A 24,952-nucleotide genomic window follows, 5' to 3' on the forward strand; every position below is an offset into this window, starting at 1 on the left:
GACGTGGGCCTCCCTCACTCCAGGCACCGATGTTCAGTCCACGCTTTATTAAGAAAGGAACACACACACTTTCTCCAAGGGCCCTCCTGGGGGTCTCAGGCAGAACACGCTCTGAGAGCCGGGCCTGGCTCCAGCTTCTCTTCTGCCCTGCAGTTGTGGGGAGCTGTGCCACTTTTCCCTCAAGGCAGGGAGAGCTGGAGGCGGAGCCGTGGCCGGGCCTAGGGGTTGAGCCAGGGGTGCTGGAGGCAGTCAGCGGCACTGGCCCGCTTTTCGGGGATGTACTCCATCATGGGCAGCAGGAAGGCACTGAACTGCGTGGCCTGCTCTAGGGGCCACTCGTACTTTTCCATGAGCACCTCGTACAGGCCCCAGTGCTTGAGATTGTGAATGTGCCGCAGCTCTCCTGTGGGCAGGCCAGCGGGCGTCAGGCTCTGTCCCTGTCTCCAGGCCTGCCTTCTGCTTAGGCCCTGGCCCCTGGGACCCAGTGTTCCCTCTGTTGCAGAGTCCAAGGTCCCTGTCCCACCCTCCCTGCAGCCACATGGCCTGAGCCTGCCCGGGCCCTCACCTCTCCGGTTGAAGAACTCCCGGGAATAGCGGCCTGAGAGGGCGAAGGCTGGGGGGATGTCCCCCAGAAGCTCCACGATGTGAGCGATGTGGTCTGTGGGCAGAAAGAGGAGGTTGGGGGCGGGCAGGCCTGGAGGCCAGGAGGCTGAGCGGCTGAGCCCAGGGCCCTCATCCCTTACCCTCATCACGACTGTAGTCTTCTCCAGAATGTGGCTCAAACAAGTAGTCACCAGTGGCCAGCTCGAAGGCCTGGAAGGGGGAGGAAGTGAGGCTGCTGGCCAGTGGGCTGGTGGCCCTGGGCACAGGGCAGCCCAGGTGGGCGTACCATGCAGGCTGTGCTCCATATGTCTGCTGGGGGGCCATATTCGGCGCCAATCAGCACCTCAACGGCCCGGTACTGCCGAGTCTGGATGTCCTCTGTGAAGTGCTTGTGCTGGAGGCAAGGGGAGCCCTGGGGACAGGGGCCAGGGCCAAGGCTGGCCTGCCCCCATGGACTCCTACCCCACCCCGATCCACCTACCCGAGGAGCTCGGTGGGGCTTGCTCTGAGCCTCGGGGTCCCCAGATCTTCCAAGAGGGACAGGTCCAGTGATCTAAGGCTGAGGCTGACCCCTTCCTAGTGGCCCCTGCCCTTGGCCACAGCCCCGGTGCTGTTGACTGGGCAGGACCGATGCCCACCCAGCCGATGGTTCATGTGCACTGCAGGCTGGGGCAGGGCTCCCCAAGAGTGGCCCTGTGCCTCCACCCTTGGACCAGGGCCCCCCACTCTGCTCTCCCAGGCTTGCGCGTACCACCCAGCAGGCGTTGCCCAGGTCTGCGATCTTGATCTTGATCTTATCTGCATTTTGGGGCTCCAGGGGGTTCACCAGGAGGTTCGAGGCACCAAATGGTGCTGGAGAAGGCAGAGCGGGGAGACTGAAGTGGTCCGATTCCTGCCAGCCCTGCCTGCCCGCCACCCGCCACCCAACTTACTGCTAGGTGACAAGAGGCCCCCGGTCTCTCGCTGATTGGATGAGCCGGAGAGGATGGAGCAGGAGGCAGGAGAGAAGAGGGAGCCGGAGAAGCCTGAGGTCTGTGAGCCGGGGCTGAGGCTACGGCCATCCCCCGGGGCGGGGGAGGAAGAGTCTGGGGAGGGACCTGCTCTGGCACCCTCGGGGTGGCAGCCTGAAGAGGAGGTGGAGCCGCTGCCCCCGTCTAGTCTCAAGCCAGAGTCTAGGGAGACGGGGTGGAGGCAGCTGCTGAGCAGATGCCCTGCAGCCTTTGCTGTGCTCCACGACCCAGTACCCCCTGTGGCCCCTCACCCTCAGCGTGGGTCGTGGCCTCCATGGCCTCCAGTCTCTGCAGGTCCCGCAGCCGCTCCTCCAGCAGCCGCTTCTGCTGTTTCCGTTTGCGCCTCATCTTCTTTCTCTTGTTTTTGGACAGCTTACCGGTCTGCTGTCAGAGCCAGGGTCACCCCAGAGTTCCTGTCGCCCACCCCAGTCAGCATGAAGTGGAGGTTTCCCTGCATGGCCACCAGGGAAGAGGCCTCTCCGGGCCCCAGGGCTCCCATGGACACCAGAATGTCCCTGCCTCCCCGCCTGTGGCCCCACTCCCCACAGCTCCATTAGGAGTGGGAGGACCTGACTGGCCCGCCTCAGGGTGCTCTGTGTTCCCTCTCAGCCCAAGCTAAGGCAGCCGGAAGTGGCCACTCGGGAAAGACGGCATCCTTTCACCAAGAGCAGTTTGGGGCATTTGAACCATCCCGGGAGTCACCCTCCGCCCAGCCACCCGGCCTTTCGGGATGACCACTGTGGGAGTGCATGAAGCAGGGAGTGAAGCCAGTGTGCTCCAGAGATGGCCTCCAGTTGGCTCGGATGGGAGAGGAGGCATGGGAGAGAGGGGCCCCCCAACTTACCAAGACCTCCTGGGGGGCAGTGCTGACTGGGAGTGTAGGTGGGGAGCAGGAGACAGGGAGGAACAGAGACTCAGGCAAGGGTTCAGGCCCAGAGGCCCTGACCCAGCCCCATGTGGACCCTTGGTACCTATGGAGCGGGAAGGGGGCGGCGCCCCTGCCTGTTGCCACTCCGTGGCCTCGGCAGCCAGGCGCCTGATGTAGGCGTCCCCCACACATAGCAGGATGTTCTCGGGCTTAATGTCCGTGTGGATGATCTTGCACTTGGTATGGAGGTAGTCCAGGCCATGCAGCACCTGCGGAGGGTTGCACCTGACCTCCACGAACTCCCCCTCAGGCCAGGCTGGGCAGCCCAGTGGGTGGCACTCACCTGCCTCACGATGCTCTTCACGCAGGGCACGGGCAGGCCCTGGTAGTTGGACTTGATGATCCATTTGAGAAGCTGGTGGCCCAGCACCTCCAGCACCATACACACATCTAGGCCGGGAGTGAAGGGTGGACAGTAGACACCAGCTGCGGCTCAGGCCCCACCCACCCTCAGCTGGGGGAGCGGCAAGGCTTGGGCCATGCGGAGGTGGGGAGGCAGGGCCTCCCCGGGGCAGTCCTGGTCACCAGTATGCTGGTGTCATCGATAGTGTCCCTGTCGCTCTCAACAGGTATGCCAGTTGGGATGGTGCATTTTGTGGTCATCCTAGAGGTGGCGCTGGAGAAGCAGGCACAGAGGCCTCTCAGGCCAGCCCACTCCCATGCCAGTTATGCCATAGGGCCTCTTGGCAGTCCCCCAAAGGGAAGGCAGCACCACAGAGGCAGCACCTGCCGTTTGGGGGTGACAGCAACGTCCACGGACAATCAACGCTAGCTTATTACTGCCTCCACGTAAACACAATTACCTGGGGGTGGGGTCATGCCAGAGGCTTGCGTTACTGGGAGGGATGCAAGCCCACTGTGTGGATCTGCAGACAGGCTCTAGCAGTGAGGGCCCCCCGTTTGCTGGCCCTTGGCTGCCACACTGCTTTGCTCTTCCTGCAAAGGATACGGACTCCATTGACTCCTGAGATCCTGAAGTCATCAATGAGTTGGACAATGGTCTCTCTTTTGGGGTCACTGGGGTCGCTGTCTCGGACCTGGAGTAAAAGCCAAGGGGCCACAGACAGTTCCACCCTGCCCTGAAGCCCACAGCTCCCTTCAGTGTATCCCTCTTCTACTCCAGCTGGGCCCTGCTGGAAGAAAGGTCGCCAACCCCTCCTGTCCCTCGCCCGTTCCTCCAGATCCTCCCCCTCTGGCACAGCCAGCTGGAGGCTGCCCCTCGGGGAGCCCCGCCCTGCCCCACAGAGCCCCAGCAGGCCCTGCACCCGCATTGCCAGGTCCCAGGCAGCTCCAGGGGAGCTGGGAGTGGGTAGGGAGGTGCCTCACACATTTCAGGAGCTTGATCTCATCCACAGCTGTCTCCGTGTAATGTCCTGCACTCTTCACCACTTTCAGGGCCACAAAGCGCTTGCGCCTGCAATACCGAGACCCTTGTAGGCTGTGGCCCTGGCAGGACCCACGGCAGGGATCAGGGTGGCCCCAACCAAACCCAGGGACAGGATCCCAGCCAGTGCTGGGCCCAGAAGGCGAAGGAGGCACTCACTGGATGTCCCAGCAGAGCCAGACGGTGGAGAAGTGGCCCCAGCCCAGTTTGCGCACCACGTGGTACCGCCCATTGAACAGGTCGCCAATCTTCACAGGGTAGTAGCCGCCTGCCAAGGGGAGATGATAGATTGGGGTGGTGGGGTTCTCACTCCCCTGGGCCCCCAAACACCTCGACCCCATTGGCCATCTGGCCCATGTGGGCCCAGGTCCCTTGTAGTGGCCGTCAGGCCACACGTGCCCAAGGCCCAGCCTCACCCTTGCAGTAATCCTTGGGGTCTTCCTGTTCCTCATCGTCAGAGCCCAGAAGCCCCTGCAGCATCTGAGGCGCCGGCGTGGCCAGGGCTAGTTCGGAGCCTGAGGACTCGGGCCCGCAGGAGGCCTGTGAGCTGTGGGTGGGGTGGGTGGGCAGTGAGCGTGAGAGACGCCAGGGGCCCCGGGTGCCCGAGCCGAGCCCTACCTGCTGCTGCTGCTGCTGCCGCCACCGCCGCCGCCGCCGCCGCCGCCGTCGTCCCCAACACCACCCGTGCTCGTGCTCATCCCGGCCGCGCAGCCCGCAGCTCCGGTGCCCCGGGCGGCTGCTCCTGTGGGGCCTGGCCGCGGCCTGTGAATTTATAGCCTCGGCCGGCCGCTGATCTCACCCGCCTTTATAAATAGCCTCCCAGCTGCTCGGCTGTGGGCAAGGTATGCGGCGCGGGGAGGGGGCGGCGCGACGGCGGCCCCAGAGAGCCCGGCCCCCGGGCAGAGCCCCCCTCCTGCTCCAGGCCCACCCTGGAGGCAGAGGGGCTATTGCTTGGGGACCAGGGACAACTGGACCCCCAGGCTTAGCCTCCACACCCCAGCCGAGGGGGAGGTCCACGCAGGGGTGAAGCAACCCGTAGCCTAGGTCGGGCTCCCGTTCTCCAGTGCCGACTGTGGGGACGTGCTCCGCTTGGCAACCTGGTCCTTAGGCCAATCTCTGACCACCTGTGCCCCCGTGGGCATCCTTGAGGTGCTTCTCTCCCGTGGGAACCCCATCCCTGGCTGCTCCCAGCCACTTTCTGCTTCTATGTTTCATTAGCCCCTAGGACAAGTGGGAGCCCAGTGCCCTCTGAATGTGGCGTTGCTGGGGACCCCTCATTTCCCCTACCAGAGGCACCAGGCCTGCTGAGGGAAGGCCTGGGAGTTTGCGAGCCCAGAACCTGCTCCTGCGACCCTGCCTGGCACCCTGGCTCCCAGCACCTGCTCTTCTTCTCCACCATTTGCAAGGTGCCTGCCATGGGCTGCTCCATAGCCAGATATGGGGGAGGCAGCAGGAAACTGCTTGCTGCTGGGGACAAGCAAGCCCATAGCCACTTCTCTGTGAGTGTCGTGGTGACTGAGAGACCAGGAGAAATTGGGTCCCCAGAAGCATCCACGGCAACCCAGGGCACAGTGGGGCAAGGCCTGCAGCCAAGACATGTTCCAGCCCTTCACGTGCTGGCCATGACTGCTGCATGGTTTGGGGGCAAGGACTAGAGGCCTGGGGTCTGTTGGCTCAGTGTGGAGCTTGGGTGATATGGGGTTGGGGAGTGGTCACTGAGCTTCTGCTCAGCAAAGGGTCACTCTGGCCACTTCGAGGACAAGGGAATGGAGGGGTGAGAGTGGAGCTGAGAGTCCAGCTGGGGCCGGACAGAGGAGTCCCAATGAAGGGGAGGGGGCTTGGCAGAGCGGGTGCTTGTCGTAAGATATTGGTGCAGTGTTCCTGTACCAGTGTCCGTGAACTGGTAGGGGTGGGCCACGCATTGGTGGAGGGGCCAGCGAGGTCAGGGAGTGGGAGGGAAAGTGAAGCCCGGGTACCTGATGGCTTCTCTTTGTCTGTGGGTAGCAGGTCATAGCCATGGGGCTGAGGGGGCTCTCAGTCAGGAGAGCATTGAGTCAGCTCCTGCAGGGAAAAGCAGGGGCTGGGGATTGGGCCCTTTGTAAAAAGACATTTCTGTCCAGGTGTGGTGGCTAATGCCTGTGATCCCAGCATTTTGGGAGGCTGAGGCGGGCAGATCACCTGAGGTCAGGAGTTTTGAGACCAGCCTGGCCGACATGGGGAAATCCCGTCTCTACTAAAAATACCAAAATTAGGTGTGGTGGCACACGCCTGTAATCCCAGCTACTCGGGAGGCTGAGGCAGGAGAATTGCTTGAACCCGGGAAACAGAGGTTGCAGTAAGCTGAGATCGCGCCACTGCACTCCAGCCTGAGAGAGCAAGACTCCATCTCAAAATAAAGACATATTTCTATTTTATTTCCAGATGTGATTTTCCAGCAGGCAAATAAATATAGTGGGGAGAGGGGGAAGAAGGGGGGGTCCTTATAAATTAGAAACAATCCCAGGTGGGGGGAAGGTGGGTGGGCTGGCAGGGGAGGTGGTAGGCAGGGAGCCCACTGCTGGGCACAGCGCCTGGCTGTGCACCCTGCGCCCCCAGGCTCTACCAGCTCCCCTCAGTGGCTGGCTCGGTTCCGGGGTCATAAGGCACTGCGGTGGTGGTGGATCCGGCTTGCTGCTGTCTGAGCCAGAGCTCACAGGTCAGTCACTTTGTTCTCCACCAGGGCGGCGACTTGCTGCAGGCGGCAGGCCAGCTGCAGCTTCTGGCCCACAGGGTCCTCCTCCAGGGCACTGATAATCTGCCCGGGCAGAGGAAGGTGCCTGTCTGAGCCTGTCCCTCTGCCTGCTGGCCCAGGGCCACCCACCCTCCTTCCATCTCTGCAGGAGCCTGGGGATCCAGTGGGGGCTGCCTGGGGTCTCCCTGGGAAATCTGAATGAAAGCCGAGTCCCTTCCCCAGCCTGGTCCCCGCCAGCATGGGCTGGCACCGTTGCTCCCCCGGGAGGGTCCACGGGCCTCCCGCTCCGCTGCGCCTCCCCTCTGGAGTGCCCTGGGCCTCACCTGATCGTAGTACCTGTGGATGTGGTTGTAGAGTTCTTGCAGAGCCTCCAGACAGTGGGGAGCAGAAGTGTAGCTCTGGGGGCACCATGTGGAGGGAGGCAGTGAGGTCCCAGCCTGGTCCTCAAGCCCAATCCCCCCCTCTGCTAGTCTTTCCACCCACATGTGGACAGGCGCACCCCCTGGGCCATGCCTCACCCCGGAGAGCTCAGCCAGGGCAGAGTTCATCTCCTGGTAGCTTGCCGGAGAGCTCTGGCGAATGTCCGCGTAGTATCTGGAGGAACAGACTTAGTTAGGGGTGGGGCAGCCCCCATTCCCCGCAGCCCCGATGCCTCTGATACCCACCTCTCCACCATTTGCTTGTAGCGTGGGATCTCCCGGGCATAGAGCAGTTTGTTCACTGGGGAATCCTGCTCCAGAGGGAGGGAAGGTGCTAGGCATGAGCTAGGAGGTGAAGGTGCCACCATGACGCTGCCACCACCCACCCAGAGCTCTGCACAGAGCCCTCCAGGCTTCCCCCATAAGCCTTTCCTCCTCAAGCCCCTGCCACCTGCTGCTGCTGGCACTGCTCTCACCCGGCCCACTTTATGCTCTGAGGTGGTACAGGAGTCAATAAAGGTCTGGGCGATGACAGCAAGGATAGCGTCCACGTTGTCCGACACCCGTACATCAAAGATGAGCTGTGGGTTCTTCAAGGCATTCACCCAGAACCGCAGCAGCAGACTGGGGGCGCAGGGCGGGCGTGGGCGTGAGGCCCTGGCCCGCCATCGTGATCTCCGCCCCATGCACTCCAGCCTACTGGCAACACACTTGGGGCCAGGGGCCACTGGAAGCTGGCCTGGTGGCCCAGGTGACCTGGGCCCTAGATCTTCCTGTAAGTTCCAGAAACCGCAGGTGGGTGCATCCACCCTGGGAATGTCCTGGTCCCTCTGGGACTCAGTGGACCATGTGCACAGCAGGGGTGGGGCAGCAGGAAGGGCACCTGTTCGTCTTCCAGATGTGCAGGGTCCCTGGGTCCTCGATGCCGTGCTTCTCTGCGAGTTCATCCAGAAGGTCAAACAGGTACTTGACAGCAATGGGGATGGGCTGGTTCACACTGAGAATGGCCTGGAAGGTGTCGTCCACAAACTTCTGCAGCGTGCCCTGCGAGGCAGGGGATAAGGGCCATGTGGAGGGCAGGGTGTGGGGGCCAGCGGAGGGCCCAGGCTGCCCCTGCCCCTCCCACTCCCTGGCTCAGTCGGGGGCCCGTGGCTGAGCTTCCTCTCAGGCCCAGCTGCCCGGGCCGCACCAACCTTCATGGACAGCAGACGGGTGAGGTAGATTTCCGGAATGGCCTTGGCCCTTGCTGGCTCCCGCTCCCGCAGGCTGCTGCACCGCACCTTGGCCCCTTCTGGCTCCTCGGTGGCTTTCACCAGGTGCCAGAGGCACACCCCACCCTCCTCGCCATCCTCCAGCGTGGGGATGTCTGAGGGCACAGGAGCCTGGCTTCAGGACTATGCCCCCTGCCCCTGGCCTGGGATGCCCAGTCCACTTCCCTGACAAGGTGGGGCAGGGTGGGGACTGGAAGAAAGGAAGGAGAGATGGGCAGAAGATCTCGGTGGGGTGGGGGATGAAGCTGAAGCAGATGCGTGGCCAGGAGTTCTGCCTGTCCAGCCTGGACTCCAGTGGCCCCAGGTCGGGGCCAACCCTGAGGGACTCACTCTCTCCCAAGGGGCACCTCTGGGCCAGGCTCTGGGAGGTGCTGCTGCCACTGTGCAGCTGAGGGATGAGCCCCACTGTTGCTCCATCTGGGACCTGGCAGAGATGGGGAGCGGAGGCTGTGCTGACCCCTAGTGAGGCGCCTACACTGCTCCCACCCTACCCTGCCTCGACCTCCCCGCCCCAGCCCCGCCCTGCCCTGCCTCACCCTGCCACTGCTCATACCTTGTAGTGCTGCAAAGTGTTGAGTCTCTTCCAATGATTTTGGGTCACGGAGGTCAAGTCTTCATCCGACAGGGTGAGGTGACCAGCCAGGCCCGAGCGCCACTCTGGAGGGAGTCAGGGATGCAGATAGTCTACAGCCTGCTCTCCATGCCCCACGCTCATAGTAAGGCACAGATGAGGGTCTCCAGGTGCCAGAGGGGTAGGGAAGGGTCCCTGGGGTGGGTGGGCAGGGCTGGCTCTCTCACCAAGGTCTAGGGCATGCACTGAGGGCCTCTGGGAGAAGGGGGTGCCCTTGTAGACTTGGTCCAACACCTTCTCCTTGACCTGGGTGATGGTGTCTGTGTCGAGCACCCGGGCCGGCACGCGCTGCACCTCACTGCTGCCTGCGGCCCCGCCAGCCCCAGGCCCCACCAGCACCATCAGTGTCAGGGGCTGGAACTCCACGTCCTCCCGCAGCAGGCGGCTATCATTCAGGGTCCGTTTGGCTTTGCCTGTCACGGCGTCCACGGGGCCTTTGTCCACTTGGTACTGGATGGCCCGGAAGAGCATGTACAGTGGCTCACCGGCCACCTCCTGCACTGCCAAGATGAGCCAGCATCAGCCAAGTGAGGGGATCGATGGCAGCCCTTCTCGCCTCTGCCTCGCCTCCAGCCCGGGAGAGCGTTCAAAGTCCTTCCCTTTCCAAAGCCCCTCCTTGCTGGGCCTTGGTCAGGTAGGGCGCAGGCAGCAACCCCCACATGGCGAGAGGGGAGGAGTCTGCCACTCAGGGCTGGGGGCAGGCGGGACAGTGCCCCTCACCCTCAGGAAGGCGTATAGGCAGATGGACAGCCAGTTGGTGAGCAGTTTTTCCACCATGGTCTCTGTCCTGCGGAGAGCCGGCCACAGGGTCAGGCGTTTGTGCCTGTGTCCCTGCTGAGGACATCTCATTTTCCTTCCCGCGACCTTCTGGGGCTTCCTGGCCCCCCGCACCCCTGGACAGAGCCCGCCCAGGGTGCGATGGGGGCAGGTCTGTGGCGAGCCCTCACCCCTGCCACTGGGTCCAGGTCAAGGCCAACCTGCGTAGCATGAGCTTGGGGTTCCTGTGCACGTAATGGGCCGCCAGGTCACCCAGCAGGGTCCTCATGATGTCCGTCAGGTACTCCAGCTTGCCGTGTAGTGCTAGCGACAGCAGCGAAGCCACATGGCAGCGATCCCTCTGGGAAAAGCTGGGCTGCTCCTCCAGGGTGTGGATGAGCTGGGCAAGGGTTGGAGGCTCATCCCAGGAAGCCCCACTCTTCCCTCCCGTTTGTCTCAGGCCAAGCAGTTCCCCAGCCCCACCTCCTTGCCCACCGGGGACTCCTGCCACAAGGCCCTCACCGTGAGGAGGAAGAGCTTGCTGTTGAGCAGGTTGGAGAGCTGCGTGAGGCCCTGGTGCACAGTGGTGCAGCGGCCGTCTTCCCCTGGCCCCTCGGGCTTGGGCTGCAGTGGGCAACCGCCATGGCCAGGGAAGAAGGCGCGCTCGGCGTAGGTGCGGTAGTCCAGGAAGGGGATCCCGCTGGCCTCCAAGTCGCTGCTGAGGTCGGTCATCTCCGTCATGAGGTCTGCAGGCCAGGAGCAGCTGAGGTGTGAGTTCAGGCCCTGTGGGCACCCTGTCTCCCCTGCCTCCGCACCCACCTGTGAACTCCTTGCGGCACTGGTCCCCCACGCCGGTCTCCAGGCTCTCCAGCTGCAGTAGCACCTTCTGGTAGTCCCGCAGGGCCTGCTTGCTCTTGTGCCTGCAGCCCAGGGCTAGCATCAGCCAGGGCCAGGGCCAGGCTGGCCGCCTGCCGGGGTACCCTTGCCAATGGCAAGGAGGGAAGTGTGCTGGGGGTGGGCGGGTCTCACCTGTACATGAGGGTGAGGAGGAGCACGGCGGCGATCAGCACGGCAGCACCCATGCCCAGGCCTGCCTGGGCCTCCACGGGAAAGGCAGACAGCGGGGGCTCAGCCGCGTACTGCACAGGGCCCAGGGCCAGCCTCACATTGCCCATCTGCACCTGGGTGGGCAAGGCTCCTGAGTGCATGCCGGCGGCACCTGGCCCATCTGCCCACCCAGGGTGCAGACTCACCACGAACTGTGGCAGGCCAGAGCCATCGGCAGGCTGCGGGGCGTGCGCAGGCGGCTCGCAGTACAGGTGGGTGCGCGTGAGCGTCTTCACCAGGCACTCGCTGCGGCCGATGTGCACGCGCACCTCCTCCTTGCTGATGCCCAGGTTGAGGCCCTCACCCTGGGACACACATGGGAGCCTAAGCCACTGGCCCCCACAGAGGTGGCCTGAGCAGCCTGGCGGGGCAGGGTTGGAGGTGGTCCTCACCTCCACATCCAGGATGTGGCCTGGCTTGAGGCGGTAGGGGCGGGCAGGCCCCTCGCGGCTGAGGGGTGCCAGGCGGGGGTTGGGCTGGTACAGGAAGCCCTGGCCCCCACTGGCGCTGGCGAAGTCCACTTGCACGTTGTCTAGGGTGAAGAAGACCCGCTGCGGGCGGGCCCTGTCTGGCACGGCAGGGCTCCAGCACAGGAGGAGGCTGGACGAGTTGACGGAGCAGACGGTGGAGCACTGTGGGACATTCGGGGCCAGCCGCAGGTGAAGTGAGCTGGGCTCCACTATGCACTGCCAGGGGCATGGCAGCTTGCCCTCCCCCTCCCCACCGGGCATGGGCATGGTCAGGGACAGCCCTGTTGCTTGCTGGTGAGGGGCTCACCTGTAGCAGTCCCCCACCAAGCTGGATACAAGCCTGGGGATCCGCAGCAGGGGCTCCACAGCTCCTCCTCGGCTCTGGGTCCCGGGGCTGGGCCTTGGAAGCCTGTGCCTCTGCATCAGCCTCCAGCCACACAGACAGTAGGGGCCGCTGCACCACATCCAGGCCGGTGCCCCTGACACGGATCAGCCGCCCACCCCTGTGCCAGGATGGCAGTCGGGTGTGGGCGGGTGGTGGGCAGCACAGCCCAGCCCCCATCCCACCTTCCCTCCTGCCTGGTGCACAGGCTGGCCTGTGGGCTGACCCTTACCCCCGGAAGCTGGCACTGGGCTCCGCTGCTACAAGCCGGGGGTTGGCGGTGTAGCGGAAGGGGTTGGCGAGCAGTGTGCGCTGGGCATGGCCAAAGACCACAAGGACCGCTGCTTCTCCTGGGACAGCCTGGGGCCTGGTGCGGCACACAATGGCCTCCGGACACACTGGCTCCAGGCTGCAGGATGGGTAGCAGAGTCTCTCATCTTGGCTCTAACTACCACCCCTCTACCCCAGCCCTGGCCCAGCCCTGGCCCAGCCCCCATAGGAGAAGCCCTACTTAGCCTGTCTTGACAAGCGCAGGGACCACTGGGGGTGGCCACAGCAAGCACTTCTCTGAATGAACCACCAACCCCCCCCCACCATGTAGAAAGGACACTGAGGCCTATGGGAGTGCCCACCACTTGACGGCAGGCAGACTGGTACTCACATGGGACAGGGTTGGCCACCCACGAAGGCACTGGTGTTGCCACCTGTCTGGAGGTGCTGACCTCGGATGGTGAGCTGGGTGCCCCCTGCCTGGGGACCCCAGCGAGGACTCAGGCTCAGCAGGACAGGGTCCTGGGGAACAGCGCGGGCTGGGTAGGCAAGGCAGCCCAGCTTGGCCCTTTCACCCCCTTGGGCCATGCCCAAGGTCCTCCGGTTCTAAAGCGCAGGTCATCTCTGGGCTTCACCTCCTGGGGCCAAAGTGGACCACGCCCTCCTTCCAGAGGCCACTGCACGCTGGCCAGCTTCCTCCCACCCACCCCTGCCACATGGGGAGTAGGAGTGGGGCTCTTTTATCCTCACTGCCAGTCTCCCCTCCTTTGGACAGCCTCCTCCACACCACAGCTTGCAGCCCCAGACCTGGAGCTCTGAACTCTGAAATCCATTTGCCTCCTTGGGGCACTGCATGGGTCAAGCAGAACCCGCCCCTGCCCCCACCGCTCCTGTCCCAGCCTTCCCGCCTGGGAAACGGTGCCACCAAATGCCCAGGGCAACACTTCCCAAGAGCTTCGTGCCCCAGACTGGCCTGGCTGCCCGCCTCCACTCACATGCTGTGGCTTCCCTCCTAGACATGCAGCGGTGCTTCCTGCTCCCCGCAGACCCAGCTTGGCATCCTCATTAGGCGCCTGCCCTTCCTGGCCCTCCCTCCCACCCTCCCCTGCGTAGGGCGCACCTGGGAGGCCACTGACCTGGTAGGTGAAGTGCTGGCTTGAGATGCCTGGTGGCTGGCTCTTAATGGCCACCTGGACAGGCCCAGTGGTGCCATTGGGGGCAGGAGATGTCACACACACAATCCTGGAAAGCCGAGGCCTGGGAGCTGCTCAGGGCCCAGGGACGCAGGGGACAGCCTGCCAGCTGCTACCGAGCACACCTTCTCCACCCCTCCCGTGACCCAGTGCCCCAGGTTTTCTTGGCCACAGGCCTGCCTTATCTCTGGGTGGCCATCTCTGAGGGTCTCCCCACCCATCCTCACCCTCCAAGTGCCTCACCGGGCTGAGGTGCGGTAGAGAGAGGGCTCAGGGCTGCAGGGTCGGCTGGCCACGCTCACGGCGTATTGCACATCAGCGAAGGCCCGGCCCAGGTTGGAGCCCAGGATGGTGAGGGCCAAGCCTCCCTCAGGGGGACCAGTCAGGGGCTCCACCTGCAGCAGGCAAATTATGGCAGATGGGATCCCCCGCACCCACACCCCACTCTACAGTGCCGGGTGCCCAGCCGGCCAACCAACCCAGCCAGACCGAGCTGATGGGGTTTGGGGGCCTGGGGTAGGGCTGGTCTGACCACGGAGGACAGGACAGTGCAGGGCAGGAGAAGTGGACCACTGGGCTGTGGGGGCCCCAGCAGGAGACCCGCACTCAACCCTAGAGGCGGGGGCTCACCGCATCAATGCTGGGTGCAGGACACAGCAGCTCCACAGCCCCCGGCGGGCACAAGGGCCCATAGCGACAGGCAGGCTGGCCGTCAGCACACCACAGGCAGCCCAGGCTCCTGTTGGCCGCTTGGCAGTGGCTGCAGTCCGGGTGGCCCATGGCACAGTCGTACAGGATCACTAGGGAAGGTCAGGCAGTGTGCTGAGTGCCTCCTATCTGCCACCCACACTGCCCCGCCTGCCTGGCTGCCCTCAGGCTCACCATAAAGAGCATGGGCGTTGTCCAGCCTCTGGGCCTTGCCCTGGGTGACGTAGATGGGCACTGGGAGCTCCCGCTGGGACATGGAGGGGTAGAACTGTGGGCAGAGTGTGGGGTCAGGCTGGGTGCCCACTCAGGGCACCTCTGACTCTTGTCTCCTCTGGGCCACCCCCCAGAATTAATGTGATTGTTCCCTGCCTCTCCCCCAAGACTGGGGCCCAGGGACAGAGGCTGTGGGCCCCAAGCAGGCTCTCCATAAAGATGGCAGACTCCTGAGGGTCTATGGAAGCTTGGAGGGCAGCCTCTCACCTGGTGGGCCTGGCAGTGGATAAGGCCTGAGTCCCCTGCTGTCTCCTCCAGGGTGGCCGGCAGCCCCCGAAGTTCTCCAGGCAGCTCCAGCCAGCAGTGGAAGGAGGCAGGCAAGCCCTGGGAAAGGATGCTGTCAGGAGTGTGGACATGCTGTTGGCAGACCCCACTGCCCTGCCCACTTCCCTCCTGACAGCTCACTCGGAAATGCTGAAGGTTCCGCACACGTAGGGCCAAATGGCTCTCCCAGCCCACAGGCACCAGGTGGGGACCTGCCAGGCCTTCAACCTGCGGGCAAGCCCCTGGGCCACGCACCTGGACGTCCACCTGGGAAAACGAGAGCCTTCAGCCCTTTAGAACTCAAAGGGCTTACTGCTGGGTGGGCCTGGGAAGGGTGGAGAAGGGACAGCCCTGTCTCTGCCCGAAAGTCGGGCCCACCCACCTCCTGGGTGCTGTAGACGGTCCTCTCGCCCTCTGGGCAGTGCTCTCCGTATACACAGTGGCTACTCTGGGGGCACCAGTGACACCGCCAGATGCTGCCCACGCAAGCACGACACCTGGAGGGGAAGGGCAGCTGCTCAGCTGAGTGCCCTCTGGGGTCGCCACCTCTACCCCAGGAGACAGGCCCAGGGACTCACGGGGCAGCTGCCTCCAAGGCCTGGATGGCACTGCAGTCATAAAAGGAGAAGTTGGTGGTAGCCACAGCCACGTCTTCAAACATCAGGGCCAGGGGCACGGTGACGTATTCTGGGAGGGGACAGTGGGGGCAGGACAGGTCAGGTGGCTCATTCCCCCTCCAGCTTCCACCCCAGTCCCCTACCCCATGGGCCACTCACCTGTGCCTGGAGGGTTAAGTGGCACCTGGTCTTGGGGAGGGGTGACACAGGCCACGTAGGGCCCTTCCACATGAGCCAAGCTGTCATAGTCCCCAAACGCACAATGGAAGTATTCATCTGCATCCAGGATGGGCAGCCAGGGGACAGACAAAGTGACCTGGGATGCAGCGGGGAGAAACAGGGAGATGGAGCCAGAGCAGAGGGGGTGGCCACTGCTGGGGGCGGCAGCAGAGGCCATGGGAGAGAGAGGACGGAAGGCAAGTGGGGTTCATGCTCCAGGCAGTGGTCATGCTGCCCAGAGGGCCCAGTGGTGGTGGGCGGCTTACCTGGCCCTGCTCCTGGCGGGGGTGGTGGCTCGGCAGCAGGCTCTGGATGTGCAGGCAGTGGCTGTCCTCCTCATAGCTCCACAGCCACTGGTTAGGCTGGCCCGCCCGCTTGCACTGGCCCTTCCGGGTACACCTGCCAGGCAGGGGTTTATCCGGTCACCGTGGGGGTCTTAGACTCCAAGCATGACTGACAACGGGGCTGGGGAGGCCGGCCCAGGTGGAGTGCAGTGGGGTGCAATGAGCAGGAGGCGTGAACGGGATTGTGCCCAGAGAGAAAGGGGCCAAGCAGGCCAGGCCTCATGGCCGAGGCATGGGCTCCAGCCCCAAAAAGGAGCTGTGACTGGGCTGAGGGACACAAAAAGACTCAGGGCTGCCTTAAAGGGTTCCTAGGAATGCCGTATGCAGCACGGGCTGCCTTAAAGGATTTGAATGCCGTATGCAGCACGGGCTGCCTTAAAGGATTTGAATGCCGTATGCAGCACGGGCTGCCTTAAAGGATTTGAATGCCGTATGCAGCACGGGCTGCCTTAAAGGATTTGAATGCCGTATGCAGCACGGGCTGCCTTAAAGGATTTGAATGCCGTATGCAGCACGGGCTGCCTTAAAGGATTTGAATGCCGTATGCAGCACGGGCTGCCTTAAAGGATTTGAATGCCGTATGCAGCACGGGCTGCCTTAAAGGATTTGAATGCCGTATGCAGCACGGGCTGCCTTAAAGGATTTGAATGCCGTATGCAGCACGGGCTGCCTTAAAGGATTCCTAGGAATGCCGTATGCAGCACGGGCTGCCTTAAAGGGTTCCTAGGAATGCCGTATGCAGCACGGGCTGGAGGGCAGCTGTGTGGGGGTCCTGGACCATGGCTGGGGCTGCTGAGATGAGGAGCCCACAGGCTGGGAGGTGTCGGAAAAGGGGGGTACCAACCAGATTCATGGCTCAGTGAGATGGGGCAAGATGGGTGACCTCCATGGTGGTCCCAAGTCTCTCCAACAGGCAGGGTTGGCCTCCCGAGACACCTAGGGCTGCTTCCAGGGGCAGCCTCCTGGCACACACCACCCATTGGCCCAAGCCTAGGCACAGGCCCCGTGCTCACCTGCCCTGGAGGACACACCAGCCACACAGCGGGTCCTGGGCCTGGAGGCAGCTGGCACAGTCAGGGAACTGGGGACAGGCCGCCACAGGTATCCGGTCCACCTGGAGGGGCAGCAGAGCAGAGAGGCAATGGACACGAGACTCGGGCCGCATGTGCTGGCCCCTTCAGCCCCAGGATGGCCCTCACCTGGTGAGCAGTCAGGACATAGAGGTGACTGTCACTGCTGTCCAGCAGCAGGTCTGGGCTGATGGCTGAGCCTGGAGGCCCCACTTGCTGGGAGTGGTAAACCTGGCCCTGGGAGCCGTGGAGAAAGACCTGAGTGGGGGGACAAGGACAAGGCTGGGCCAGATGGCCAAAAGTTGCCCATTCAAGGGACACGCCCTCTTCCCAGTGGGGGCTCCTTTTTAGAGCCAGCTCCCTTCCTGCTGGGCCATTGAGGGAGAACACATCGCTTCCCCCATTCAGCACCCTCAGGCCTGGGACACTGCAGGGAACCATGACACAAGGGCAGCAGCGGCACCCTGGGTGAGGCCCTGCGTACCAGGGATAGTTCTGCCAGGTGGGAGGGCAGCTATGGGGAGACAGGAAGGTCCCCAGGAGGCACCACACCCTGCCCACCTCACCCAGCCACCCCAGCTACCTTCACCGTGAGCCACCACCAGCAGTCACTGTGTGGCAAAGCCCCCCAACCCAACTGTGGGATGTGGGCTAAGAGGTGGAGGTTTCTGGGGGCTTCCCTGAGCCTCCGTGGCCAGGGGCACACCCAGCCAGACAGCAAGGCCAGGCCCTCACCTTGTGCAGCTGGCCCTGGGTGTCCCCTAGGAAGGCTACCATGTGCCCGTCTGCCTGGAGGGCTGCCACGGCGCTGACCGGCTGCCCGAGCTTCAGCAGAGGCTGGGCCTCCAGGGGCTGGCGGCCGGCAATAGGGCTGGGGGTGTGTTCGTCGCCGCAGGGGTACGACTCGGGGGAGTCCTACATGACAGAGAGCGGAGAATCAGCCCCCGGAAGAGGGCAAAGAGGCAGTCAGGGGGCATGCCCAGGGTGCCAGCGGGAGGACAGCCAGGCACCTTGGCTTGGGAGGATCCCAAGGCCCAGCAATCAGGGCTGAAGGGCCCGGGCACCTGGCAAGCTCATAGCATCCAGAGGGAGCAGGGTGGAAAGAAACGGCTGGAGAGCAGGCAGGAGACCTGGAGACTCAGCCGACCCCTGGCTGAGAGCTTGGCTGGCACTTCCCATGGGCAGGCACCCCTGCCCAGTGCTGAAAGATGCTAGCCATCCACAGAGGGAGTGGGGGTGGAAGGGCATGCCACTCACAAGGGGCAGGGTGACACAGCGCGACGTGACGCCGTACTCCACGGTGGCTTCCTCTGCGCCGCTGGGGCCCCGGCCGCCTGCCGTGTAGCAAAGTCTCCGGGCCTGCTCCATGCTGGCACCCAGCTCTGCCATGGGGAAGGCGCAGAGCGCCGCCTGGGTGCCCCCTGGGCCCGCGGCAAACGCCCCTAGCAAGGTGCCCGGGGCAAGGAAGGCGGCCTGGATGAGGCCCTGGCCCTGGCAGGCGAGGGGGACCTCCACATAGGAGTACAGGTTGGTGTCCCCCAGGCAGACGCGGGCCACGTAGGAGCGGTACTCAGCCTGGGCCCGGGCCCCACGGCGGCGGAACACAAAGTAGGCGGAGCGGGCGTCGGCAAAGGCCCCCACGTAGCTGTTGTTGTAGTCGGAGAAGTCGCCTACCACCAGGCGGCCCAGGCCCTCGCTGGAGAAGGGCTGAGGCCCTGCCAGCTGGCGGATGGCCAGGGGTGGCACCCCTGCCGACAGCTTGCCCGCCAGGCCTCTGGCCACAAGCAGGAGGTCCTGGCCGGGCAAGGGCACCACCAGCCCCACCGTGGCCACTCCCGGGGTATTGGCAGCCACAAACTGCCCATCACCAGGGTCCTCGGCCTGGTACAGCACCTCGGCCACATCCCCGAGGCGCCGTGTCTCACACACACCCTGCCGCACCTGCCCGCAGGCCACCAGTTCCTGGGCACGGCTGCTCACCAGCAGCAGCTGGTTGGCATTGTCAGTGAGCTGAGCCTGTGGGCACTCAGCCGGGTCACGGAAGGGCACGCAGTCGGGGCTGTCGATGACAGGGCCAGTGACAGCCATGGCCTCGAGCTGCAGCTCAGGGCTGAGCTGGAATAGGCGGTTCACAGCGCCGACATAGAGTGTGCCTCGGCCAGGCGCCAGTGCCAAGTGGTTGAGAGTGGTGTTAGGTGCGGAGAAGCGATGGGCCCCTGTCAAGGGCAGTGGCGGTGGGGACAGCAGCAGCAGGAGGAGGCAGAGGCCGAAGGGAGGCCAGCGAGCCATCACGGGGGCCTGTGAGAGGGCACAGGTCAGGGCAGTGGGAGCGCAAGGCAGATAGAAGACCAGAGGAAGGTGGAAGGTGGGGTGGAGAGAGGCCAGGGTGCTCAGGGCCAGGGAGCGGGGGAGGCAGAGAGATGGAGGGCGAGGGAGAGTGAGCAGAGACAAAGAGACAGAGGGAGCACAGAGAGAGGACAGAAGGAGGGACAAAGACAGTGTCCAAGAGCTGGAGCAAGAGGCAGGGAGGGGTGCACGCACGCACGCACAAGCACACAAGGAGAGAATTCTTTCATCTCCTACTTTATATGCATGTAGATTGTTGAAGGGGGGCAGGTCCTGGAAAGCCGCAAGAGCGCTAACAGAGGGACTCTGAGTCACAGAGCGGGCAGGGGAGGGAGGGAGGCCGCGGGAGCTGGAAGGCTGGCGGAAGCTGTGTCACAACGCGCCCCTGCGCCCACCACCCAGACAAGAGAGATGGAAGTGGAGTGAGAGGAGTGAGGCCACCGTGCGCCCCAAGGGACTGGACAGGGAGAAAAAACCTGCCCTGGACAGCCAGGGCCGGCTGCAAGGAGGAACCCTCCCCAGCTGGGGGAAAGAGCCAGGCAGCCGCGGACTGAGCAAGGAGCAAGTCAGCGAGGAGCAGGGGTCAGTTCCATGCTGGCCTGCTCCATGCTGGCGCCCAGCTCCCGGGTGAGGAAGCACTGGGCAAGCCAGCGGGGGTGCTGGGAGAAGTCAGGGGTGCCAAGAGACAACACAGGCTGCAGAGGTGCGGGGAGGCCTGCTCCTGCTCCATGGGCCCCAGTAGTTTGGGTCTCTCAGGGCCTGGCACAGGGGGCCTCAGTGTGGCAGTGTCCCGGGAGAAGAGCAGACCAGGAGATCTGGCCGGGAGAGGGGTCAGGGAAGGGGCAGGGAGGGGTGCCAGACTGGAGATGGCTCCTGGGTGTGCCTGGTGGGACCCCGGGGCTGAGCCGCTGAGGGTGAGAGGTGAGAGCAGACCCTGCTGTGGCCCCTGCTGCCCCCCACAGAGAGATGCTGCCCTGGGTGTGTGGTCACATGCCAACCAAGAGTGGGGCCGCTGGGACTCAGGGCAGAGTAGCGCCTGGAGGAAGGCCCAGAGGCCCCTTATCTCAGGAACACAGGCAGGAAGAGCATGGACATTTCCTGCAGACCCCGGGCTATCTGTGGCAGTGTCTGCCATGAGGGAGACTGCAGCCTGTATGTACTGGGCCCTGGCCAGAGCCATCCTGCCCTACCCTGCCCCTCCCAGGAACATTTTTGGGGACACCGGGCCTGGGCACTTACCATGAAGTGGTGCAGCAGAGGGGTCTCCTGGGTGGCGTGGCACATCCGCTCAGTTCAGCTGCCCCAGGGCAGTGGCGATGGGCATGAGATGGCTGTGGGGGGCATTGTCCTGAGTGGGAGGGAGACAGTTGAGGCTCAGCCCCATTCCAGCTGGCCTGGGGAAGGAGGGGCGGTGGTGGGGGTGGTGCCCAGACCCTGGCGACCAGGCTCCCTCACAGCTGGCAGCTTTGTCAATAGTGGCCAGGCCAAGGCAGCCCTGCCTCCACCACAACAATGTTCCCTCTGTCCAGAGGCCAGGCCGGGGCCCTGCTCGCTGGTGCTGCCACCCCCACTGGGCTGTTCTGGACAGGGGGCTCCTTGCCACTTCCCACCCTCAGGGAGCCACCCCCGGGATCTGGGGACAAAGGGCCAGGGTTTCCTCCAGCCAGCCCTCCCCTTCTGGCCCTGCAACCCCTGTGTCACTAAGCATACCCCTCCCTGACTCCTCTGGGTCCCTGTGAAGGGCACGGGGTGGGCTTCAGAGCCGAGGCTGATAGCCTTGGGGCCTGAGTGAAGTGCCAGTCCTGGCCCTCAATGCCTGCCTTTGTCCAAAAGATCTTCCTCCACACCCCCGGCCCAGCCCTGCCCCTGGGGACTGGTGAAGTGGTGCCAGGTACAGCATGGTGGCAGCAAGCAGGACCACGGGAGGAGGCTGGTTGAGATGGGCTGAGGCAGAGGGTCCACAGGCCAGGGCTGTTCACCCCATCCCCTGAAGCACCATCCTGCTGGCCTAGACGCCATCCGTGCAGGGGGTGGGGAAGAGAGGGGCACCTAGCAGCTAGCCCCCCTGTCACCCTCACAGGCCAGCCTGGCCAGTGGCACAGGAGCAGGTGCACTGGGGATGGGGTCTGTTCCTCCCTCACAGCACGGCAGCAGTAGGCTCCAGGGCAAGGTGGCAGCGGGTTGCTGCCACCTGGCTGGGCCAGTTGGGTGGCTGTGGGGGTGGGGAGCCAGGCGGGCAGCCTCTCTACCCTGTACTCTGCCCGGGGCTGGTGCTGGCTTTCCCATTTCGGGGAAGAAACACGGTTCCCCACCTCCTAACCCCAGGGCTACCCCTTGGGGGACATCGTGCTCTCAGGCACCTAGTGCCGTCGTCAGGCTGGGCCAGCGCCGGAGAGCTCTTGCCTGACCCCAGCCAGTTGACCCTGAGACCCTTGCTTCCCCCTGGCTTAAGCACACCCTGTTGCCTTGGCCTGAAGCCTGGTAGCCCCTGCACCCCAAGCCCAAGCCTGCCCCAGCTCTTGCCTACCTGGCGGACCACCAGCGAGGGCCAAGTAGTAGCTGGCAGTGCCAGGAGCACGTCTCACGGAGCCCCAGCCTCCCTGCCCACAATGCAATCGTGCCCAGCCCGACTCATCCCAACAAGCCTGGCCAGGCAGCCCAACCTCTCTCTGCCCGCCCCTTTGCCCAATGGCGCAGGGCAGGGCGCTGCTGCCCTCTGCTGGCCACAGCGGGCATGATGGAGGACTGACTGTGGGCACCTGGCTGGAGCAGGTGAGAGAAGGCAGCGCCCTTCTATCGGGCAGGCATTCCATAACCTGGCACGAAGCACCTACTGGATGCCAGGCTTGGGCTTGGCACTGGCACCATTCAGAAACAAACACAGGTCAGGAAACTGAGGCACAGGAGGTTAGGAAACTTGAATAAAGTCACACAGTATGTGGCAAGACTGAGTCAACAACAGGTCCCCTTCACTTCACCATCAGGCTACATGGCCTTGAACCATGAATCTTGGCCGGCATTGGCAGGAGATGGAGCTGAGGCCTACCCCAGGCCAGGCCTGCACGTGACATGCCCACGGGGCGTTGAGAAAAAACCAGTGTTTGCCACCAGCTGCAACGCAAGGTTGGTAGAGGGCTGGCTTCCAGGGTGTGGCGGAGGCCAGCAAATCAGGCGGGGTCTCTGTAGCCAGGCTTGAGAACTTGGACTTGCCTTGCCATGGGCAACTGCAAGTTGGTGGTGCTGGGGCAGAGAATGTGGGGAGGCCTGGTCCAGTGGTGGTCGTGGACATGGGGAGAGGCGGGTGCATTCCAGAGGCGCTCTGGCAAGGCAGCATTCTGAAGACTGTGTGTTGGACCCAGGGCAGGAGGCGAAGGCAGGAGAATCCAGGCGACCCTGGAGCTTTTCTGCTGGGGCACTGTTCCCCCTGTGTCAGGGCCGTCCATGGAGGTGCTGGCAGAAGTGGGAGGATGGTAAGATTGAGGGGCCCATGAGGGAGGAGGAAATGGCGATGGGACTGGGGAGGCCTGGGGGGTGAGAAGCTTGGCTCAGGTGACTGGAGCCCTGGGGGCAGCTGGGGTATGGGGCCAGGTGTTCACCCTGGAGCTCAAAGGCCCAGCAGACTCGGTGTATGGGAGCTTCCCTGAGCAGCTGTGTCATTCTTTCCAACCTGCATGGAGAGAAATGGGGCGCAGAGGCAGGTGGCTTGCCATGGCCTGACGTCATTTCTTCAGAGTGCACTCCACGGAGATGGGATTTGAAGCGGGCATTCCTGCATGGGCCACACTCTGGACCACTGGGCCCAAGATCCACAGCCTCTCATCTGTGGCCGCTGAGGCCGTGGAGGCAAACCAGGCAGGCCCGTGGGAAGGGACCACCAAAAATCGAGTGAGCAGCCGGCGAGGGGTCTCTCCCCAGCAGGAAGGCCGGGCAGCCTGGACGGGGCCACGGAGGGATCTAGAAGCTCCAGGAGGGCAGGCTTGGGGGAGCCACCTGCCCTCTCTCCCTCTCCCTGTCCTTCCCCCCATGCCTACCCCAACACACACACATGTCCTTGCTGGCCCTGGACAACAGCGATGCCTGCAATCTGGCATGAGGAATGGGTTTTTCCTTCCTTTCCACAGAAGAAAATAAATCAGGCTGGGCACCGTGGCTCCCGCCTATAATCCCAGCACTTTGGGAGCCCAAGGCAGGAGGAGCGCTTGGGCCAAGAAGTTCTAGACCAGCATGGGCAACATAGTGAGACCCCATCTCTACATAAAAATTTAAAAATTAGCCAGGCATGGTGGTGTGAGCCTGTAGTCCCAGCTACTTGGGAGGCTGAGTTGGGAGGATTGCCTGAGCCTGGGAGGTGCAGGCTGCAGTGAGCTGTGATGGTGCCATTGCACTCCAGCCTGGGTGACAGTGCAAGACTCTGTCAAGAAAGAAAGAGAGAGAGAGAGAGAGAGAGAAAGGGAAAGAAAGAAAAAGAAAGAGAAAGAAAGAGAAAGAAAGAAAGGGAAAGAAAGAGAAAGAAAGAGAGAAAATAAATCCATCCACAGGCAGCACCATTTTCATAAATATGTGTGTAGATGGCAAATGCACCTTCTAAGCTTTCTGAGCAGATAAGAGGCGTGGCTATGGCAGCCCCTGGTCTGAAGCTGGTGTAACCAGAAAGGATCTAGGCTGGTTTGGGGAACTGGAACATCTTATGTCAGGGGAGTTGTGCTGGATGTATCCTGCAATGGCTGGATCCCCTCACCAAGGGATAGGAAGGAGCATCGTCTCCTTTCCGTGTACCAGGCTTCTCAATGCTGGAAGGGGACTCGTTGGGTCAGTGGGACGTGGGCTTCGCGTTTGCTGGGCTGAAGACATAGCTCTCCATGCTAGCATCCCAGTGGACACCCCCACTGCCACTGCTGTTCCACGTCTTCATGTACACCAGTGAGCAGATTTGATAGTTTCTGCGCATACCGTGGGTGTGAAATGGTGCCCTGCTGGGTTTTGAGTCGGCATTCCCTGGCCACCAGCCATATTGCAGCGCTTTTCATTTCTTCTGTGAAATGCCCTTGCATGTCTTGGCGTTACATTTTGCAGGCGTTCTGTATTTTCCATACCAATCCTTGGGGTGTATGTCTTCGGCCTACCTATTACTTGTCTTCTCAGTTTGCTGTATGTCATGTGATAAACAGAAAGTCTTAATTTTAATATCATTGCATTTACCAATCTGATTTTTTTTTTTTTTTTTTTTTTTGAGATGGGGTCTCACTCTGTTGTGCAGGTTGGAGTGCAGTGGCACAATCACAGCTCACTGAAGCCTCCTGGGCTCAAGCGATCCTCCCACCTTAGCCTCCCAAACACCTGGGACTAAAGGCAGGCGCTGCAGTGCCCGGCTAATTTTGTAATTTTTTGTAGAGACAGGGTTTCGCTATGTTGCCCAGGCTGGTCTCAAACTCCTGGACTCAAGTGGTCCTCCCACCTCAGCCTCCCAAAGTACTGGCCCATGAGCCTGTGAGCCATTGCGCCCGGCTACCTTCTTTCGAATTCCTATTCAGACTGTGTGTTGCTGGTATATAGAAAAACAGTGGATTTCTATGTACTGATTTTGTATCAAATAACCTTGTAAACTCTCATGTTAAGTCTAATAATTACGTTTGGGTTCTCTTTGTGGATTCTTTTTGACTTTCTGCTTGCACGACCCTATCATCTGCAAGTAGTGATTGTTTTCTTTCTTCTATTCCAGTCCTTTTAGCTTTGATTTCTTTTTTTGAGGCAGAGTGTGGCTCTGTCCCCCAGGCTAGAGTGCAGTGGCACAATCTTGGCTCACTGCAACCTCCGCCTCCCTGGTTCAAGCAATTCTCCTGCCTCAGCCTCCCAAGAAGCTGGGACTACAGGCGCCCGCCACCACACCTGGCTAATTTTTGGATCTTTTTTGTTTGTTTGTTTTGTGTTTTTTTTGTTTTTTTTTTCGTTTTTTTGT

General features: G+C 62.7%; 2 protein-coding genes across 8 annotated transcripts; both read right to left on the bottom strand.

The window, feature by feature from the left end:
- Window positions 1-2: 2 nt before the first annotated feature.
- SRPK3 (SRSF protein kinase 3) lies at window positions 3-4,718 on the bottom strand. 2 transcript variants are annotated; one of them, XM_017880772.1, is made up of 15 exons: window positions 4,544-4,718; window positions 4,342-4,472; window positions 4,085-4,193; window positions 3,868-3,955; window positions 3,491-3,578; window positions 2,825-2,931; window positions 2,585-2,750; window positions 2,458-2,483; window positions 1,865-1,994; window positions 1,536-1,775; window positions 1,355-1,455; window positions 890-997; window positions 744-813; window positions 566-658; window positions 3-403 (listed from the first exon to the last, which is right to left on the bottom strand). In XM_017880772.1, the coding sequence occupies exons 1-15, from the start codon at window positions 4,621-4,623 to the stop codon at window positions 219-221; spliced, it is 1,722 nt and encodes a 573-aa protein (XP_017736261.1). In that variant the 5' UTR covers window positions 4,624-4,718; the 3' UTR covers window positions 3-218. The 2 variants fall into 2 exon arrangements, with proteins under 2 accessions (XP_017736261.1, XP_017736260.1); XM_017880771.1 differs by having other exon boundaries at window positions 1,865-1,997.
- Window positions 4,719-6,314: 1,596 nt separating this feature from the next.
- Window positions 6,315-21,650, bottom strand: PLXNB3 (plexin B3). Of its 6 annotated transcripts, none has more exons than XM_017880779.1 (36): window positions 21,524-21,650; window positions 20,236-20,344; window positions 17,908-18,948; window positions 17,386-17,565; window positions 16,780-16,887; window positions 16,594-16,694; window positions 15,503-15,635; window positions 15,177-15,333; window positions 14,979-15,087; window positions 14,783-14,897; window positions 14,542-14,667; window positions 14,344-14,460; window positions 14,038-14,131; window positions 13,786-13,955; window positions 13,399-13,550; window positions 13,099-13,204; window positions 12,354-12,484; window positions 11,925-12,101; window positions 11,618-11,813; window positions 11,233-11,472; window positions 10,987-11,145; window positions 10,763-10,914; window positions 10,553-10,653; window positions 10,256-10,479; window positions 9,955-10,133; window positions 9,698-9,764; window positions 9,145-9,472; window positions 8,900-9,003; window positions 8,677-8,770; window positions 8,269-8,441; window positions 7,959-8,119; window positions 7,552-7,699; window positions 7,322-7,386; window positions 7,175-7,250; window positions 6,980-7,054; window positions 6,315-6,719 (listed from the first exon to the last, which is right to left on the bottom strand). In XM_017880779.1, exons 2-36 carry the CDS (start codon window positions 20,278-20,280, stop codon window positions 6,615-6,617), a joined length of 5,709 nt encoding a protein of 1,902 aa, XP_017736268.1. In that variant the 5' UTR covers window positions 20,281-20,344; window positions 21,524-21,650; the 3' UTR covers window positions 6,315-6,614. The 6 variants fall into 6 exon arrangements, 5 of the variants coding, with proteins under 5 accessions (XP_017736268.1, XP_017736269.1, XP_017736266.1 ...); XM_017880780.1 differs by having other exon boundaries at window positions 6,993-7,054; window positions 16,780-16,908; XM_017880777.1 differs by having other exon boundaries at window positions 16,780-16,908.
- Between the last annotated feature and the right edge of the window lie 3,302 nt (window positions 21,651-24,952).

The sequence above is a fragment of the Rhinopithecus bieti genome, unplaced genomic scaffold, assembly GCF_001698545.2.
Source record: "Rhinopithecus bieti isolate Rb0 unplaced genomic scaffold, ASM169854v2 scaffold_12667, whole genome shotgun sequence".
In the NCBI taxonomy this organism is placed as follows: domain Eukaryota; kingdom Metazoa; phylum Chordata; class Mammalia; order Primates; family Cercopithecidae; genus Rhinopithecus; species Rhinopithecus bieti.